Below are 18,870 nucleotides of genomic sequence, written 5' to 3'. Positions count from 1 at the left end.
ATATTAGTCTAGCAATTAAGTGAAAGAATAAGACAGAAACTGAATAGAATTACACAAATAGATATGAATTCTGACGTGGTAAAATTCAAAATCTCATCTCTTCCTGAATTATTGTAGATAACAAACACAAAAATACAGCAAAACCCAAAAATCCCCATCCTTGTCATATCTGTCTAAGTAACAACCATAAATATACTAAAATACCACCCATGGAGAAAATGCTACTCAGTAAAAAGGTTGGAAATAGAAAAGACAAATCCCATGTCATGTTCCACGAGTAAACTAGTTTTAGTAAAGAACAACCACAGAGTCTGAAATTAGAACTGAACAGGAGGCTGCCATTTCTTCATTGAAGAAGTACCTTCAAGGAGAATGCAGACAAGGTAAGAGTGACGGAGTTGCTGATTTTCTCTCAAGCCCTCTTCTTCCTGCCTATTGCAGGTCTCTTGCCAATGATTGTGGCACTCTTAGCAGACTGCGGCACAAGCCCGCGCAGAATGGCTAGAATGCTGAAACCTAGAAAGGGCAAGTACATATTCATCAATGTATCGGATGCCTTGCCAGAACCCTTCAGCTCTCCCAATATAGTAACCTGAAAGTTACAATCTCAACGCTTATGAGGAAGAGGAATATAAGATGTAAAAATAACAAAATCCACATTAACACTGAACTGTATGTTTAAGAAACCTCAACTTTCCATCACATGAACCCATATGTACAAGTACAGCCACATTTGACATATACCCTGAGAAAATTCTATGATATCCTCAGATACTGGCATACATCTGTGAGATACAAGTGCTATGAGTCTTAAGTAATTCATCTTCCAACAAATTATAATATATACATTTGTAGCAAGAGACATAACCAAAAGAGATTGGTACCTACCACACTTTGCAGAACCATAGTTTTTCTCATCTTATAAGGAGCTAGACTTGTTATGATATAAGTAATAGAGACAGAGTTTAATTATTTCTATCAGTTTAAATTGTTTAATAATTTAATCTACGATTTAATATGGGATCTAAAATTTTAATTTTAATTACTGTCCAAAATCTGAATTTTAAAAATAGTTTTAGTAGCTTTTATTTCCATAAAGAAAAAATTCAGCAGATTTCACATGAGGGGCGCTGGTAGTATATAATCGGTCACTATCTTTTTTAATAGATATAAAGGATAACAAATGGATGTAAATTGTCCTAATAACTGTTAACAGTTACCTTAAGACAACCTTCAGAATAATAGTTCATAACTAGCTTCACTACAAGTGTGTAAAGATCACATCAGCTCATAAGGATTTCAATGCATAACAAGACCAATGAATTGCGAATTTATGAATTCGCTAGAATGTAAATGCAATGTTCTAATTCCACTGAAATTATCTGTGAACTTAAGTTTTATCATCTTTCTAGTAAAATTTTCATCCCTTGAGTTCTATAAATTTCTAATAAAACTTTTATTCCTCCAAATTGAAATAATTGTAAATTTTTTAAATGAATTTCATAAAAAATATCTTTTTTATTTGTTCCAAACATAGCATTTAACTTGAGTGATGTAGCCATCTCAAAATGGGGCCTTTATTTTCCTTCCTCATTCTAAAGTAGTTATTTTCTTTCAAAACTTTGGTGACATTATGCGGGAAGATAATACAGTAGCCGCGGAACAGAGTTCATCCATTCGCTGGCCAGCACTATGTACCCATTCAGGACTTTAAACAAACACATTTGCACCAAAATACACAGAATAAATATCATTTTCATCATAGTAAGTTAACCATCAAATACCCCAAATAATCAATCAGGCCTCTGCAAAAACTAATTCATCAATATAAGCAAATAATACAAGACAACTCCAAAAATAACTCCGAATCGATCCTTTTTGGACATGGAATGAAGCACCAAATATCAAAAAGAAAATATGCTTTTAAAATGAAGGGTGCAAAAGAAAAGAAATAATTACCATAGACGTGAAGGTAGAGACTCCATAAATCAAGCAAGTGCTCTTAACCCAGGACTTGCCCGCCAAGATTCCATAGATGTTGACAAGCGAGAGGGGCCATTGAAGAAGAAGCTCGATCCATACAAGAGCGACGAAAAAATTAGGCTTCTCCTCGACTAGATAATCACCATATTCGCGGCTGTACCATTGCTTCGTTTCCACGAGGAGATCCGGGAAGATGGTGGTTGGAAGACAAGTCTGGGCGTCGAGAAGCGGTGCTGCCAGCGCGATCACCAGAGAGAATAATAACAGTATGGCATCCACTAGTTTGCCTAGAGCTCCCATTTTCTTCCTTTGTTGCAATGTCGGGCCTTATTTTTGTAATTCTGCGGGGTGATCGCTGGTTTCCACAGGCACAGGAAACAGTGAAAACACAGATGGGATCAGAAATGATATTAATTTTTGAAGTCTGTACATTAAGTATTCAACATAAAGGATAATATAATAATAAAGATAAAACCCATTTATAAATTTTATAAATTATTACCAAGTTCAATTATAATGTGTTCAAGCGGAACTTGAATGAAGAGGTTCAATTTGTTTGTTTGTTGTTTGGATCGTATGTTCGTTGTATGTGAGAGGCTTTAGCTCAGCCTGGCCGGCCTTTAGAGTCTTTAAAACCAAGACTTCTTGACATCTATACTCTTTACCAATATTGATTAATAAAGTCAATGCTCCAAAAACTATATATATATATATATATGTTGATTAATAAAGTCTAATCACTATTAATCATCAAAGCTTAAAATTTTAAATAATAATGACCTCTTTCCTTGGATTTAAATTATAATTAATTATGTAATGCAATGTAATATACTCAATTATATATTTAAAATGTTTTAATCACGATTCTAATTTTTAATTTAATTTTATTATTATATTATAAGGTTGATTTTTTATTATATAAAAAAAATAATTAATTTTAATTATTTTATTTATTATATTATAAAAATTATTAACTCTTAATAAGACAATAAAAAAAATATTAAAAAAATTAAATTTCTTATAATTTTAAGTGAAAATCAAAGATCATACTTCAAATTTCTTTCATATAAATTGATAAATAAATTTCATAAACAAACTCTACTTCTTCCTAACAAAATCTCAATTACTACATCTGAGTTCAAGAGTCTGAATCTTACCATCACACTCTGAAATTGCAAAAAGCAAACTCCAAACTATTCTTGAAACTATAAAAGAGAAAATTGCTTGTTTGTTTTTTTAAGCTGTAAATAGAGAAGAAACATTATTACCTCTAACAAGAGTTGAACAAAAGGCTACCATTTCTCTAATAGAAAAAGTAAAGTAAGACTTATTTATTGTTAAGAAATCCCATAAACAACAAAATTGACAACAAGGATTTATAGTTCATAAAAATGGAGTTTTCCATTTATCTATCACACCCTCTTCTTCTTTGTTACTGCAGATCTCTTGCCAAAGACTGCTGTACTATTGCAAGAGTACAATAGATGCAGAATTGTTAGAATGGTAAAACCCAAAAATGGTAAGTAAATCTTGATTAACTTCGATATCTTGATAGAACTCAACAGCTCTCCTAAAATAGCAATATGAAATTTGCAATCACAACGTACAAGAGAAGGAGAAAATGCACAATGAAAACATGATGTGAATCTTAGAAGCCTCGTATGATGGATTTGGAACACATGAAAAAAAAATCCTAATGATAAATGGGCCTAGCAAAAAAATATGGATGAAGAGACTTGAGAAAGACTTCCTTAATTATATCAAGGGATGATTTAGTAAGAAAGAAGGGCTTGGACCGTGCATGGAAGCCCATAAGATGATGAGAGTAAGTCCATGGCATGAATGTACGTACATCATCATCCAAATGGAAGAGAAAACCATGGAAAAGGGGGAAGAAAATCCTCCAACCCACGAGGATTCTTTCCAACTCGAAGGGATTGCCTTCCCAAAGGGAAATTTTCATCTTCTTTCATCCATATATCAGTTTAAACTGCGAGGATCCCATCCCTTAAGAAAAGAATCGGTCACCACTTCAAGATCTTCTAAACCGATCATGATCTCAAGAAAAAAGAAAAACTAAATCCCATGGCTTATGTTTAGGAAGATATAGGCAGGAATAATCCTTTCCCAAACTGCTATAATATTCCTTAATTCTCTCTCAATCATCTCCACAATTAATGAAAATCTTCACTATTTAAAAAGTTTCCATAAAAAAAGATGGCATCTTTACGTTATTATGGTTATAATTTTTTTAATTATGATTTTATTCTTATTTTAGTTTGATTCAAAGAAACGCAAATATATTGTTAGTAAGACAATGAAAAAAATTTATATAATTTAAATTTCTTATAAATTTAAGAGAAATTGAGACATTATATTTTAAATTCTCTCATAAAAATCAATAAATAAATTTCATAAACAAACTCCACTTGTTACTAACAAAACCTTAATCACAGTTTTAGTATAATCAATAAATTAAAATTATAAATACATCACCTGCTAATGATACACAATAATAATAGTAACTCAATAACTAGACCAGTTTTAGTATTAATACTAGTAGAGCTTGGCTAATCAGTTATAGTCAATATTATCTCAATTGAGAAATGAGGCACAAAATTTATGACAACCTTTAAAGTGAAGGAGTCAAAAGAAATAGAGCGACTTCCATTCCAATGGAAGTGAAGGTAGAGATTCATAGATCAAAACCCCATAGATTTTGACAAGAGAGAGAGGCCATTGAAAAACAATTTGGAGCCTAACAAGGGCAACGAAAAGATCAGGCTTGACTTCAACTACACAGTAACTGAACTCTCTGACGCCACTGCTTTATATGCAAAAACCGGGAAGATGGTCATGGGGAGCGGTAGAGAGTAGAGGAATACTGGCAAAGCCACCCATTAACACTGTCTACTGTTTCCTTTTCTTTTTTTTTTTGGAAAGTAAAAGATGCTGCCCACTGTTTTGTTCATCTTGGTTAATTCATTCTCAATTACTTTTTAAACATAATAATTTCATATCAGATTTAAGATAGACAATATTCAAATCCCTTAAAGATGACCATGAAAACAAAAGAAAAAAGAACTTCTTTACTGATAAAAAAAAAGGGAAAGTATGACCAACCAACCTAGACCTAGACCTAGTCAACCCTGTTTGAACTTGACAAAGATCCTATTTGAACAATAATCATGGCTTCAGAAAATCCATCACCCTGCCCCAGCAAGCAGAATGCAGGTAGAAAGAACTATCTTCCTGTAACAGGAATAAACATGGACTACTGTTGAATGCAGATTCGAGCCTGTAATAGATATAATTCTCATGGTGATAAAAGGAAAACTTGCCTTTAAACTTCAATGGTGACGTTTTAAACAGGACAACCATACTCTTCAGTATCTTCAATTACAAGAACATGCTTCAAATGCTCATAGTCTTTTTTTACCAAGGAAATATCATTCAAGTTAGTAGGATCTGCTCACCTTTTTATTCAACAAGTACCAGTCTTGACAAAGTTAAACACAAAACAAGTACCAATTCCACTTCAAAGAATAAGTCCTTGAATGAAAAGGGCAAATAATAAATACTGAAATCAATCACCAAATCTAAAGTCTGGAGTATTTAACCAACTGAAAAAAAAAATCACCCCTTTTTCAAGAAAATATAAAGTTCTGTTATAAAAGATAGAAGAGCAATCAAATGGACATGCCAGCAGATTTTGCCAAAATAGAAATGAAGATATCTACAGAATTAGAGAGAATCAGAAACCTTACATGCACTTAAACAACATACAGAAAGGAAAAAACAAAAGATAAACAGAAGAAGTTAGGTAAACGAAATTCTAGCTTACATAATCAGTGAAAACATGCTACATCAGTTTGAGACTTGCAAACTCTTCACTTAAGCGCCACTCACCTCCATTTTGATTAGAGATAATGTGAACAAAAGGAATGCATATATAGATAAAAGTTGCAATTAAGCTTGTGCATGTCTTAACAAATACACATATTGATACATGAAGATGAGTCCATAAGTGAAAAGAAAATGTGCTTGTTGACTGTCCATAAGCTTCTAAATTTTTTTATTCAATGAGATTAACAATAACAGGTAAAAAATGATCAATTGAATGATTAACAAATGTCTGAGGATAAAAAATACAATAATGAAGTAAACTAACTAACTAGAATCAAAACGCCTTATCAGAGAAAACAAGACGAACCTTGTTGACATTTGTTGTAAGGATGTATTCATGCTAGCTAAAGGGGAGCCAAGTGAATTCACCCTCTTTGGACACCAGTCATCTTCTTGTTAGGTTGCTGTATCCGTGATGTCATGGAAGGCACTTCTTCAATTCCAATACTGAACTCACTTTTTGCTATAGGGGGTTAACAATTTTTTAAGGAAGGACAATGAGCTTAGTTGATTGTTTCAGGAGCAATTCTAGCCTGTCTTTTGAAATTTGCAGTATGGACCAACTACCAGTTTTCCACAATAATTTAGGTCCTGGTAAGTTTAAATTGATATCAGAAGTATTTATGATCAGGCAATTCATTTCATCATTTTTTTTCTGCTGGAGAATATCATATATGTTCTATAGCATTGAGCTGATACCATAAGTATTCATAACAAAGCAATTCCTACTGGATACTATTATGTATGTTCTATATAACAGATTATAAATGTCGTACAGAGAAAGCACTTGAATGTTAGGTTTCATTCTCAATTTCCAACAAAACAAAGAACTTCTTCCAGTATGCAAGCATCACTGAAGAAAATGGAACACCGTACAGGAAGGATAGCTGTGGAACAAGAAGTCGAGAGACAATGCCATGAGCTAGCTCTGGTGCACAGAATCCTTTGATTCAAGAATTTCATTCTTCTGGAGGATAAATTAAAGTTGGGATTAAGATATGCCTGTGTCAATGTTGAGAGGGTTGCAAAGGGAAGCTGTCCTGCTAACCCCAGCTAGCAAGGAGATGGAGGGAAGAACCACCTGGGATACATCTCAATGCTTGACCCGTGAAAGTCCAAATTACTCCAATGGGATTAAGATTGTGCACACGGTAGTATCAATATTCTGAAGTGCAACCAGTAGAAAGCATCAAATGCTCCATATCACAATCCATTAGATATTAGACCGCAATGAGGATGTAGATGTCATATTTGTTTCTTCTTCTTCTCCAAATAAGAACAGTTCCTTTGGAAGATTAATACCATCCATATCAGGTGCTGTAGACCAATCTCAGGCCACAATACAGCAGGAGCATACAGTTGGCAGTTACTAGTCTGCCATAATAGGAAATTGCTCAGGCGGGTCTCTCCAGAGCTTCGAAGCAGTACATCAGGATCAGGTGCCACTGCCATGTACATGTGCTTCTCAATGTCTACCAAATTTATAAGAGGATGTTCCTGCTTCTTAACATCTTCAAACCCTCTAATCCTACCATTGCCAAACTTTTTAGCATTTAGTTTTTGGACTTCATCGCATTCAACTTCATGCATATCTTTTAAACTTTGCAAAATCACACCATCATTCTTCTCAATCAATTCAATGCCTTTAGTCAAAGAACCACTACCCCTAAATCTATTTAGTGCTTGAGACGCAACCAGCAAATCATGGCAGGACACTTGAGTGACAGGCACAGTTGCTCCATTGCAATGTTGTTGGAGGCTCAACGCTTGGATTTTGTCGTGTCTATCTCTACAAGATTCCTGAATAGCATTTACAATCTCGTCTGATGAAGTGTAGGCCACACAGACCAGAAGCACAGTCCTTGTGTTGTTGGAAGTGGCGTTCATCACCTTTTCTGCAGCAGCTCTGACAGGCCCTGTCAAGAGTTTCAAGTTACCTATGAAATACACCCTGACACCATACTGATTGACAATACTCTCTTCTTTGAGCAATCCTTGAATCTTTTCAAGCATTAGATCCATCAGGGATTGAACCTCCTCAGGCCGCCTTTTAAAATTATCAATGCTAAAGGCATAAACAGTAATGTAATTTATTCCCAACTCATAGCAGTAATTAAGTATGGACATGAGAGCCGAAAACCCAGACATGTGACCAGCCCCTTCTTCTAGGCTTCGCTTCTTTGCATACCTCCTGTTTCCATCCATGATAAAGGCAAGATGGTTGGGGATAGGACCCATAGATAGAACACGGAAGATACACCTCCTTGAAAAGCAAGCCAGACTTTCAAGCAACTGATTTGCTTTACTACTACTACATTCTCTCATTCTATTGAAACGGTGGACAATCATTGTTGAACTAACCTGTTCAAAAAGGATGGGACAACATAGAATTTAGTAGGTTCTGGCTTAATAGAAAATACCCTCAGGATAACAAATGCAGAAGCGTCCAGAGGACAACTCAGTTTGGTCAGCATCTTCCAACCATAATGCAGAAAGAGAGTATAAGCAGAGTTAGGTATTAGAAGCATATGATCTATGGATGGTAACGATCAAACTGCTCAAGCTGTAGCTAGAGAATCCACAGAAACACCAATTTCTCGGATCCACCAGATAAAGATGAACTAAACCATGATGACTGACCAATCTGGAGCGATCAGTTTCTTGGCTGATGATAAGCAAAAAACAAAACTACTTGACAATCAAAAGATGGAAACTCATGGTTAACTTTGTTGGTTAAAAATCAGTTAAGAGGTCATCAAAGTTATGCAAAAGTTCAAGCAAATTATACAAGAATGATGTCCCAATTCCACTGAATTTCCTGAATAACATGTATGGAATGGTATATCAAACCAGAAAACAAACCTTCTCCTCTTTTTCATAATGGGAAGCCAAAATTGCATTTTGACATATTAAAAGAAAAATCAACAAAAGCATCCATTTTGGCGACCAAAGTAACATGTAAAAACAACGGTAAAAAAATTTCATATCCTAGCAACAAGAATAGAAGATTGAGAAGCAATTATCAATTGGATTCAGAAGATTAATTTTCTGCACCAAAAACAGGGAACGAGCATGCATGAACAGAAAACTCATACATTGCAGAAGATATGGAACTCACTGAAGACTTCTAAACTAAGATTTATTAAATCTTTTCTCCAAACAAGTTTATGAGATTTGTTAATGAACGCCCTGTTGCTGAGAAAAAAGAGAAGAGTAAATTAGCGTACAGTTCTCTGCTGTGTTCCTCTGTTTTGTACTTAGCTTGAATCTGATCTGAGTTGGTTCCAAACAAAGGTATCCTTTTTTGGACCTGAAACAGGAATTATACAATGGGCTCAATTGAATATATGATCCTTTGACTATGTTGACAATTCTATTTCATTCTGCAGGCTGATGGGTGGATAGTTTGAGATGATTAGTTATTTGCAAATCCAGATCAAATTTGTCCAGTGAATACAAAGTTAAAAATAAATCTAAAACAATAAAAGAAAGCCTAAATGAATGTTGCCTACAAACAATAAAACTACAAGGCAAATGAAATATTAGAGATAGAAAATGCAGTCTTAAAAAGTCACAATCTTGGAGGAAAAATATCAATCTTCCAGCAGATTCCTACAGGTCAAAAACCAATGGCTCCTACTCCAATTTATCCAGAAATATATATAAAAAGCAACAAATGAACAAACTTTTTAAAAAAGGCACTATCCAGCACACATACTACAAAAAGGAGCTCAATTCTTTCAACCTTCACTAAATAGGTAATCGAACTCCAAGTTTATTTAAGCACTTTTGTGATGAAATATATCCTTCATCTTAGGGCATAATGAAGGTAGAACCAAAATGCAACCAATAACCACGAATTCATGAGAACCATTGAAGATATGTGAAAATAAAAATCGGGTCGAATGCCTTGCATTTCATCAAAAACTGAATAAGACTCAAGCAGTATGCATTTTTAACGTGGAGGCCAAGAACTAAAGGGGCCAAAATGTACAACATCCATGTTCATTGACACCCAAATATTCAGTCAACTCTGAGTCTCTAATCAACCATTTCTACCAGTAAAGGTCCCTAACAGCTTAAATAGTCACCCGTAGCGGCTGATTCTAGGCATAGTTAAGAACCATTCTTTCAATTCATTCATGCTGCCCATATTGATTTAATATAAAATACGCACAGCTTAGATTAACCCCTTTTGTCGAACAGGTGGCATAGACTAGATCACTGAGTGTAGCATCAGCAATAATGTTATTCATGCACACGGACCATTCACAAAGATAATCAATGCGAGCATTATCTGAGGGATACCTTGCATGTATAAACAACAGGTTATATGGCTCTAAATCTAACAATCCTCAAAAGTTTCAGCAATTAACCAAAAGACCTATGATTACATAATTCTCATTCAAAACAAATGAGATTTAACAAAGAAGAAGAAGAAGAAAAGTTACCCCTGTCCGCTGACTTCTACAGTGGTACTCTCCAGATTGTTCCCTTTCTTTGGCTTTTGCAAAAATCCATTCAATCTCTCAACATTTTCTCATTTTGTCTCAATCAAATCTTGTCCTATCGATGCTTTTCTAATCGCAATTGCATTTTATAGGAAAACAAATGAGAAGACAACCGTCGCTGCTTTTCTCTCGGTCTCTGGAGTCTGTGAACAGTGGAAAAGTATTTCTTCGCTGGCTATTCAATAAGCACGCGGGAGGAGGAAATAAAGCCAAAACGACGTCATTTGGCGGTTTGGGGCCAGATTTCCGTTGGGCGGAAAAGCTGGGCCATGAGCTTTAGATGATTTTGTATAATTCTAGATTGAGGTTTGGGCCTAAGAATTTTATGAAATGGGTTTTAGAGCGGGAGATTTGGGCTTGTTAAGCGTGTGGGTTAATGTGATGGAAATGAGAGTTTTCTTTTTAATTTATTTTTAAGTTAAGGAAAAAAAATAAGATTTGACCTTTATTTGATTTTCAAAATTTGTTAAGATAATAAACTAATAAATTGTAATATTCCGAATCTCAATATCGGTGGATACGGACGTTAGCACAATATTTCCAACTAGTTAAATAGATAAATATTAAATATGTAACAGAACTATATTTTAATACACATACCTTGTGACTGGATAATTATTTGTTTACACATAATTGAGTTATCTAAATTAATTTACGATATTAAAATAAAAATTAATAAAGTTTTCTTTGCCATCTTTCTTTGATCTTTGATTTCCTCTTTCTTTGATCTTTGATTTCCTCTTATTTGAATGATGGTGAATTGGGGTGAGCTTCACAAGTTTAGTAAGAAAAAACATTCTATAACAGAGAGTTACGTACATACATTCACGCAATATATAAAATATAATAATTTTTATCATCAAAGAAAATGTCAAACAAGCATTAAAATCAAAATACACAATAAAATAAATCATCACACAAAACATATTATAATCATCACTCTTCTAACCTAATTCTTGTTCTCATTTCAAATCACATTCATGGATTCACAGATTCCTCAAACTAAAACGGGTTTACTCACACACATATATCACTCCACTCGGATTTATAATTTCACATTATTTAGTCTTTAAAAACTTAGGTTACCATCGTGCGATGCCCGTTATATCGTTATCGAGGAGAGAGAAATTGATCCCTCATCGCATGAATAACACACACACACAAAATCTCACATAGGCCACAACAGTTACGTTTGCTAGATGACCCACGCTCACAAACACTTATCCACATTTGGACTAGGTTTCAAACTCTATCAATGTGCAGGTTCACCATACTTGCTGAACTTCAGTCACACATGCACCCTCCATTCCTTGCTTTACGACTAACGAATTAAGTGTCTTATTTACTCTTCACATTTTTCGTCTAACTGTCTTCCTAGTGGCTTATTCAATCTATTTCTCTAACTAACTTGCACTTATCAATTTTTTTGGTATTTGTTTTTTAGATTTATTTAACCTATTTAGTTTCTTATTTATAAATCTAAAATCTATATTAATTTAAGATCCTAACTTCTACACACAATTAAATACAAACATACACACAATATACGATATCATCACGCACATCAGAACTATATATTTCAAAGCACTTTCTGAATCATCCTGTACCAGATCATATAGCCAGCACAGGATACTTAGATTTTTCGCGCAACTGTACCAGATTACAGACCAAGTACAGTGCACCATACATCTGCACCAGATCACACAACTAGTGCAATGTACCCAAATTTCATACATACACATATTGGTTATACATTTCACATGCATAACATATGTACACACATTTTAATACACACACATATAGTATAATATAGATATGTACCATCACTACACGTTTCACACAGAATATGTATTTATATTCACACACACACACAATCTCTACCGATATATACACATACATTCATACTTAAATACGTATATACAATCACACACAACATACCAGATATATATATATATATATTCACACAATTGTTCTTATCAGCTTTGTTCTTATCAATTCATATCTCATTCATCGTATATTTATATATATATATATATATATACATACATGCGTAATAACGTATATTTATATACATTATATAAATACACATAAATACAAATTAGACATACTAATTATATTCATATTATATTACACATATATTTAAATATTCACACATAATACGCTATAGATGTATATTTACATAAATATATAATTTATGTATCCGTACGGAATACACATAATTCTTACCTATGGTGTGATCAGGAAAGCTTTGGGAATCCTTTCTAACTCTATCTACGGTCATCTCGGAAATTTGAATACTGTTTGGATAATTTTTCTAGTTTATAATAGAAATACATATATTAAATTATGAATAATTTTGAAAACTATATTGTGCAAAATTAGGAACGAATTTTACCTTGGGACACGCAATCCTGATTGCCAACGTCACCACGTGTCATCATACATGTGTTATCGAAAATGTCAGGCACTGATGATCAAATCAGCGTGCATCGTCACATGTAACGCACCAACATCATATTTGGTCGCCACCCTTTCATTTTTCTTCCTTAATTAATTTTTTTTCTTTTTTTTTCTTCTTCCTCATTTCTTACAACTTTTCTTCTTCTTTTTTTTTTCTTCTTTCTTTTTCCTTTCTCCTTCTTTCTTTTTTCCTTTCTTCTTCTTCTTCCTTTTCTTATCTCTCTCTCTCCTCTTTCTCTCTCTACCTGACCATGATTCTTCTCTATCTTCTTCTCCTTCTTATTTCCTTTTTTTCCTCACTTATTCTCTTCTTCTTCTTCTTTTTCTTTTCCTTTTCTTCTTCCTCTTCTTCCTGTGATGTCTCCCCTTTCGCCATGTCCCACCTTCGCGACTGCCACTCACTCCTCCTCCTCATGAGGCCAAGGCTCCTCCCCTAACTCTGTTCTTTCGGCCTTGATCCTCACTCAGCTCGGCCTCCTCTCTCACCTGCTTGAACTCATCTCTCTTCCTCTCTTTCTTTTTTTTTTTTCTATTTCATTATATATATATATACATATATTTTTTTTTTGTTTCTTGGTTTGTTATCCTTCTCTCTACATTCTTCTTTTTTTTAAAATTAATTAATATATTATATATATATATTCTTTTGTACCCAGTTGGTGCACCAGCTGGGCATTACAAATCTCCCCCTCCCCCTTAAAACAATTTGGTTCTCCAAATTGCACGTCAAGGAATTGGAATCACTCATCTCCCTACTTGGAAAAATTTTTATTTGTTACTTGGAGAAATTCCTCTCATGTGCGAATCTCCTCTCCTTCTAAGAAATTTGATCTTTTAAATTTTCATTTGCGAGAACTTGAAACAACCATCCATGTATTCTATTGACATTTTTGTCAACAGATTAGAGTGGTTATGACATATTCTTTAATGAAATCATTTTATCTTCTGATATTTTCTTTTTTAATTTCTTACTAGTGAAGGTCTGTAGGTTTAAGAGTGTTTTTTTATACCAAATTATATTTATATTATTCCTCAGTGTAAGGGAGCTTATTTTCTAAAATTCATCGTTGTAATGAGTATGTTATCAGAACACTTTTTTAGGGACTTTGTTTTCTCTCTCTTTGGAATTTAATTTTATAAGCACGGTTATTCAGGAACTTAGGTTTCAATCAAGTGTTGATGTTACTATATTTTCATTGGGTGAAAATATCTTGGGTGAAATCATACTCATATTTTTCTCAATTTTATTTCATTGGATTAGTTTTTAAAGCGTGTTTCTCTATTTGTGAGTTTAAACGAGATGATGTTTTATTCAGATTTTCTTAAAAATAATTAGAGAAGTATTATTTTATCTAAACCCATATCAATCCTTAAGTTTCAAGTGCCTAATTTAATTCATTAGTTTTCTAACTTTTAACAATTAAAGTGTGACTGGTTAAAATGGGCTTAGAGAGTTACAGAATTGATGATTATTTTTTAACGTAATTATGAATTCTTTTAATAGCATATTTAATCATTAGTTTTGTTGTGAGTAGTTACGTTTAGTTCTAATTCTCGCAAATACACTCTGAGTTCCCAAGAATTCAAAGAGACTGCTCTTAAGTATGACTTTAAGATACGAGTCACTAGTTTATCACACCATCAATTTACTCTTTTTGGTTTAAAGAGAAAAATCATTTAGTGTGGTGATGGTAGTTCATCACGCTTTTGTTGTGCTATTTTGGTAAGAAACACATTGAAAATTTACTGAATAGCTGGATGTGAGCACAACTTCTACAACTATACCCCTCACATACGAAATTTTCCTAAGAGTACTAGAACTCTTAGAAATGAGAATTCTAGTAAGCCATTGTTTGATTTTAGTTCTTGGGATGATAGTTTAATTTCTAAGAATATGATTATTTATTTTCCTAGGATTTGGTACCACTATTGGAGTCTCTAAACATAGTTGGAAAATACTTTTAGAATAGTGAGGGTATTTGTTTCCTTAGAGGGATATAACAAGAATTTTTAGAAAAATTTAAATCGCCATTTGGTTCCTATAAGGCCTAGAATTTGTTCGATAGAGTATATCTATTTGGGGGTTCTCTCATTTTGAGAATTTCTTCATATTGAAAATTTTCTCACTCGAAGTATTTTTTTTTATTGAATTCCAGAATTGCTTGGAGGTATCTTTCCATAAGATGGTCTCCAAGATTGAATGAGCAATAGCCTAGAATAAGTAATTCTTTTCCTTGAGGTCCTTCAACTTCAATCTCTCAATTTTTGTTTTTTGCATATTAGACACAGCTATTCTAATTGCTGGTTCTAGAACCCCTTCCGAAATGACTTGTTAGTACTCTTTAGATACGAAAAATTTTCTATCAACATACTCCAATAATCATAGTGACCATCGAAGCGAGAAATTGTAGGTTGTATAAAATTGTCAAATGCCATTGACAATAATAATTTCAATAAAAGAAAAGCTGTTGCTTTTCTTGTACGAACTAGAAACTTGTGGCTCTAATACCACTATTGACTTAAATTTAATAGATTGCAGAAATAGAATTAATAGAATAATAAGACAAAAACTAAACTTAAAAGTTTATCTAAAGTGATAGCAAATTAGCCTATAAATAGACATTACAATCAGTAAACAACTAACCCATAATTTCTATAAAATATGAAGTAATAATCCCATTAACGTAAACTAAAATGCTAAAACTTAGGAACCATCAAAGTATTAACCATAAAAATCTGTAAAATAAAATATCTTCTGTAAATAACTAAGTTACTATTAACACAATCAATTAAAAAGGTAAGGATATGGAAAGAAGCCTGGTTTAGGAACAAATGGCGATGAAGAGGCATAATCTGCAGGTGATGAAAAAATGGATGAGGTGAAAGACATGGAGATTGTTGTTACCGAAGAAGAGGATTGTGTGGAAGTAGAAAGAGATGGAACAAAGGACAATGGTACTTGGAGTCGTGAAAGAGTCTCATTTCAAAACAAACTTACAAACACTAGGCATTTTGAGAAAAAAATAAAAGATTTTGAGATTAAGGATGAGGACGTGATAATCAATTTGGAAAATGGTCTCCCTACAATTTCATTCCCTAACAGAGTTTATAACTACATTTCTCAATCCATGAAGGATCGTGTGATTATATGATTCTTGAGCAGAGCCATTAGCTACTGGGCCTTACTTGGTCGCCTCCAGAACCTTTAGAGACCAACAAAAACCTTCCAACTCATTGATATGAACACTGACTAAGCAAAATTCACTGACCCCAATGATTTCATGCATACACTCATCGGGGGTCCGTGAGTTATCTACAAACACGACCTAACAGTGCAACTATGGACATCGACTTTGTCCACCAACAATGATACAGTGACCTTTTGTGTTAGCATGGGTGAGATTCCTTGGGTTTCCACTTAGATGGAAATTTATCTCCTAGTAAGGACATTGGCTCCCAATGGGAAAGTGTTTCTCACTCCTGGAAAATTTTCTCTCAGTTGGGAGATTTTTCCCCTCCCCCCCTTTAGGAACTAGTTTCTTATCTTAAAGGAAATTAAATGCTTTTTCCTAAGAGCTTGGCTGCTGTTATTTGACTCTACGGGGTCAATAGGTTAATAAAAAGCTAAGGCTTTGATAGTTTTCCTTAACACCTGTGAAGTTCGACGACCGTGGTTAGTTAAATATCATCATCTGTTACCTTCATGGTGAACCCCTAACTTCTAAAGTCTTAAGTTTGCCAGAAAGTAACTTATGTGGTTACTATCACTAGGTTTGTAGAATGTTGTTCTCCTATTTTCTATGTTGATAAATATTTTAGAAAATGTCCAAAGCATCTCTTAGGAGTTATTCTCCTAAATTTTGTTGGTCGTACACCTCCTAAAATTCCTATACCTCATCTCATAAAGGCTGGTTCCAAGGAACGTGTACTCTGATACCACCTGTAATATCTCGAACTCCAATACCGGTGGGTACGGATGTTAGCACAATATTTCTAACTAGTGGAACATATAAATAATAAATATGCAGCAGAACTACACTTTAATACACATCCCTTGTAACTAGATAATTATTTTTTTATACATAATTGAGACATCTAAATTAATTTACAATATTAAAAAAAAAACTAATAAAGTTTTCTTTGTCATCTTCCTTTGATCTTTGACTTCCTCTGATCTAGATGGAGGTGAATTGGAGTGAGCTTCACGAGCTCAGTAAGAAAAAAGATTCTATAACGGAAACTTACGTACATACGTTCACGCAATATATAAAATATAATAATTTTTATTATCAAAGAAAATATCAAACAAGCATCACAATCAAAATACACAATAAAACAAATCATCACACAAACTAATCTTCACTCTTTTCACATAATTTTTGTTCTCATTTCAAATCACACTCATGATTCACATATTTCTAAAACCAAAACGAGTTTACTCACACACACATATCACTCCACTCGGATTTATAATTTCACATTATTAAGTCTTTTAAAGCTTAATTAGGTTACCATTGTGCGATGCCCGTTATATCGTTATCGAGAAGAGGCGAAATGGATCCCCTCATCGCATGGATAACACATACACGAAATCTTACATTGGGCACAACAGTTACGTTTGCTAGGTGACCCACGCTTACAAACACCTATTCACATCTGTACTAGGTTTCAAACTCTATCCATATGCAGGTTCACCATATCTGCTGAACTTCAGCCACACACATACCCTCCCCTCCTCGATTTACGACTAACGAATTAAGTGTCTTATTTACTCTCCACAATTTTCGTATAATTGCCTTCTTAGTGGCTTATTCAATATATTTCTTTAACTAACTTATACTTATCAATTTCTTTGGTGTTTGTTTTCTAGATTTATTTAACTTATTTAATTTCTTATTTAAAAATCTAAAATATATATTAATTTAAGGTCCTAAATTTTACACACAATTAAATATAAACATACACACAATATACGATATCATCACACACATCAGAACTATACATTTCAAAATACTTTCTGAATCATCCGTACCAGATCACATAGCCAACACAGGATACTCAGATTTCTCGCACAACTGTACCAGATCACACAGCAAGTACAGTGCACCGTATACCTGCACCAGATCACACAGACAGTGCAGTATACCCAAATTTCACACGTACACACACTGGTTATATATTTCATATACATAACATATGTATACACATTTTAATACACACACATATATTATAATACAGACATGTGCCATCACTACATGTCTTATACATAATATATATTTATATTCACACACACACACAATCTCTATCAATATATACGCACGCGTTCATACTTAAACATGTATACACAATCACACACAACATACCATATATATATATAGATTTACGCATTTGTTCTTATAAGCTCTGTTCTTATCAATTCATATTTCATTCATCGTATATTTATATATATACACATATACATGCGTAATAACATATATTTATATACACTATATAAACACATACAAATACAAATTAGACATATTAATTATATTCATATTACATTACACATATATTTAAATATTCACACATAATGCACTATAGATGTACACATTTACATAAATATATAATTTATGTCTCCGTAAGGAATATACATAATTCTTACTTATGATGTGATCAGGAAAGTTTTGAGAATCCTTTCTAACTCGATCTACGGTCATCTCGGAAATCCGAATACCGTTTGGATAATTTTTTTCATTTATAATATAAACACATATATTAAATTATGAATAAATTTGAAAACTATATTACGTGAAATTAGAGATGGATTTTACCTTCGGACACACAGTCCCAGTTACCGACGTCACCACGCGCCATCATATGCGTGATACCAAAAATGTTAGGCATTGATGATCGAATCAGGGTGCGTCGTCGCATGCGGTGCATCAACATCATATTTGGTCGCCACCCTTTCATTTTCTTCTTTAATTAATTTTTTTCTTTTTTTTTTCTTTTTTTTTTCTTTTCTTTTTTT

At 33.4% G+C, this 18,870-nt stretch overlaps 2 protein-coding genes across 3 annotated transcripts; both read right to left on the bottom strand.

Annotated features, from left to right (window-relative positions):
• Positions 1–79: 79 nt before the first annotated feature.
• Positions 80–2,641, bottom strand: LOC110822999 (Transmembrane protein 97, Putative). Of its 2 annotated transcripts, XM_022053253.2 has the most exons (3): positions 2,486–2,641; positions 1,960–2,338; positions 80–592 (listed from the first exon to the last, which is right to left on the bottom strand). In XM_022053253.2, the coding sequence occupies exons 2-3, from the start codon at positions 2,281–2,283 to the stop codon at positions 413–415; spliced, it is 504 nt and encodes a 167-aa protein (XP_021908945.2). In that variant the 5' UTR covers positions 2,284–2,338; positions 2,486–2,641; the 3' UTR covers positions 80–412. The 2 variants fall into 2 exon arrangements, with proteins under 2 accessions (XP_021908945.2, XP_088066995.1); XM_088210869.1 differs by lacking the exon at positions 2,486–2,641 and having other exon boundaries at positions 1,960–2,434.
• A 3,914-nt stretch (positions 2,642–6,555) lies between these two features.
• Positions 6,556–10,584, bottom strand: LOC110822524 (dehydrodolichyl diphosphate synthase 6-like). The gene is made up of 3 exons (XM_088211679.1): positions 10,341–10,584; positions 9,117–9,199; positions 6,556–8,250 (listed from the first exon to the last, which is right to left on the bottom strand). The coding sequence occupies exon 3, from the start codon at positions 8,236–8,238 to the stop codon at positions 7,135–7,137; it is 1,104 nt and encodes a 367-aa protein (XP_088067805.1). The 5' UTR covers positions 8,239–8,250; positions 9,117–9,199; positions 10,341–10,584; the 3' UTR covers positions 6,556–7,134.
• Positions 10,585–18,870: the final 8,286 nt, after the last annotated feature.

The sequence above is a fragment of the Carica papaya genome, chromosome 9, assembly GCF_054855325.1.
Source record: "Carica papaya isolate Zhongbai chromosome 9, ASM5485532v1, whole genome shotgun sequence".
Classification (NCBI taxonomy): domain Eukaryota; kingdom Viridiplantae; phylum Streptophyta; class Magnoliopsida; order Brassicales; family Caricaceae; genus Carica; species Carica papaya.
This window is presented reverse-complemented; position numbering and strand designations above follow the sequence as displayed.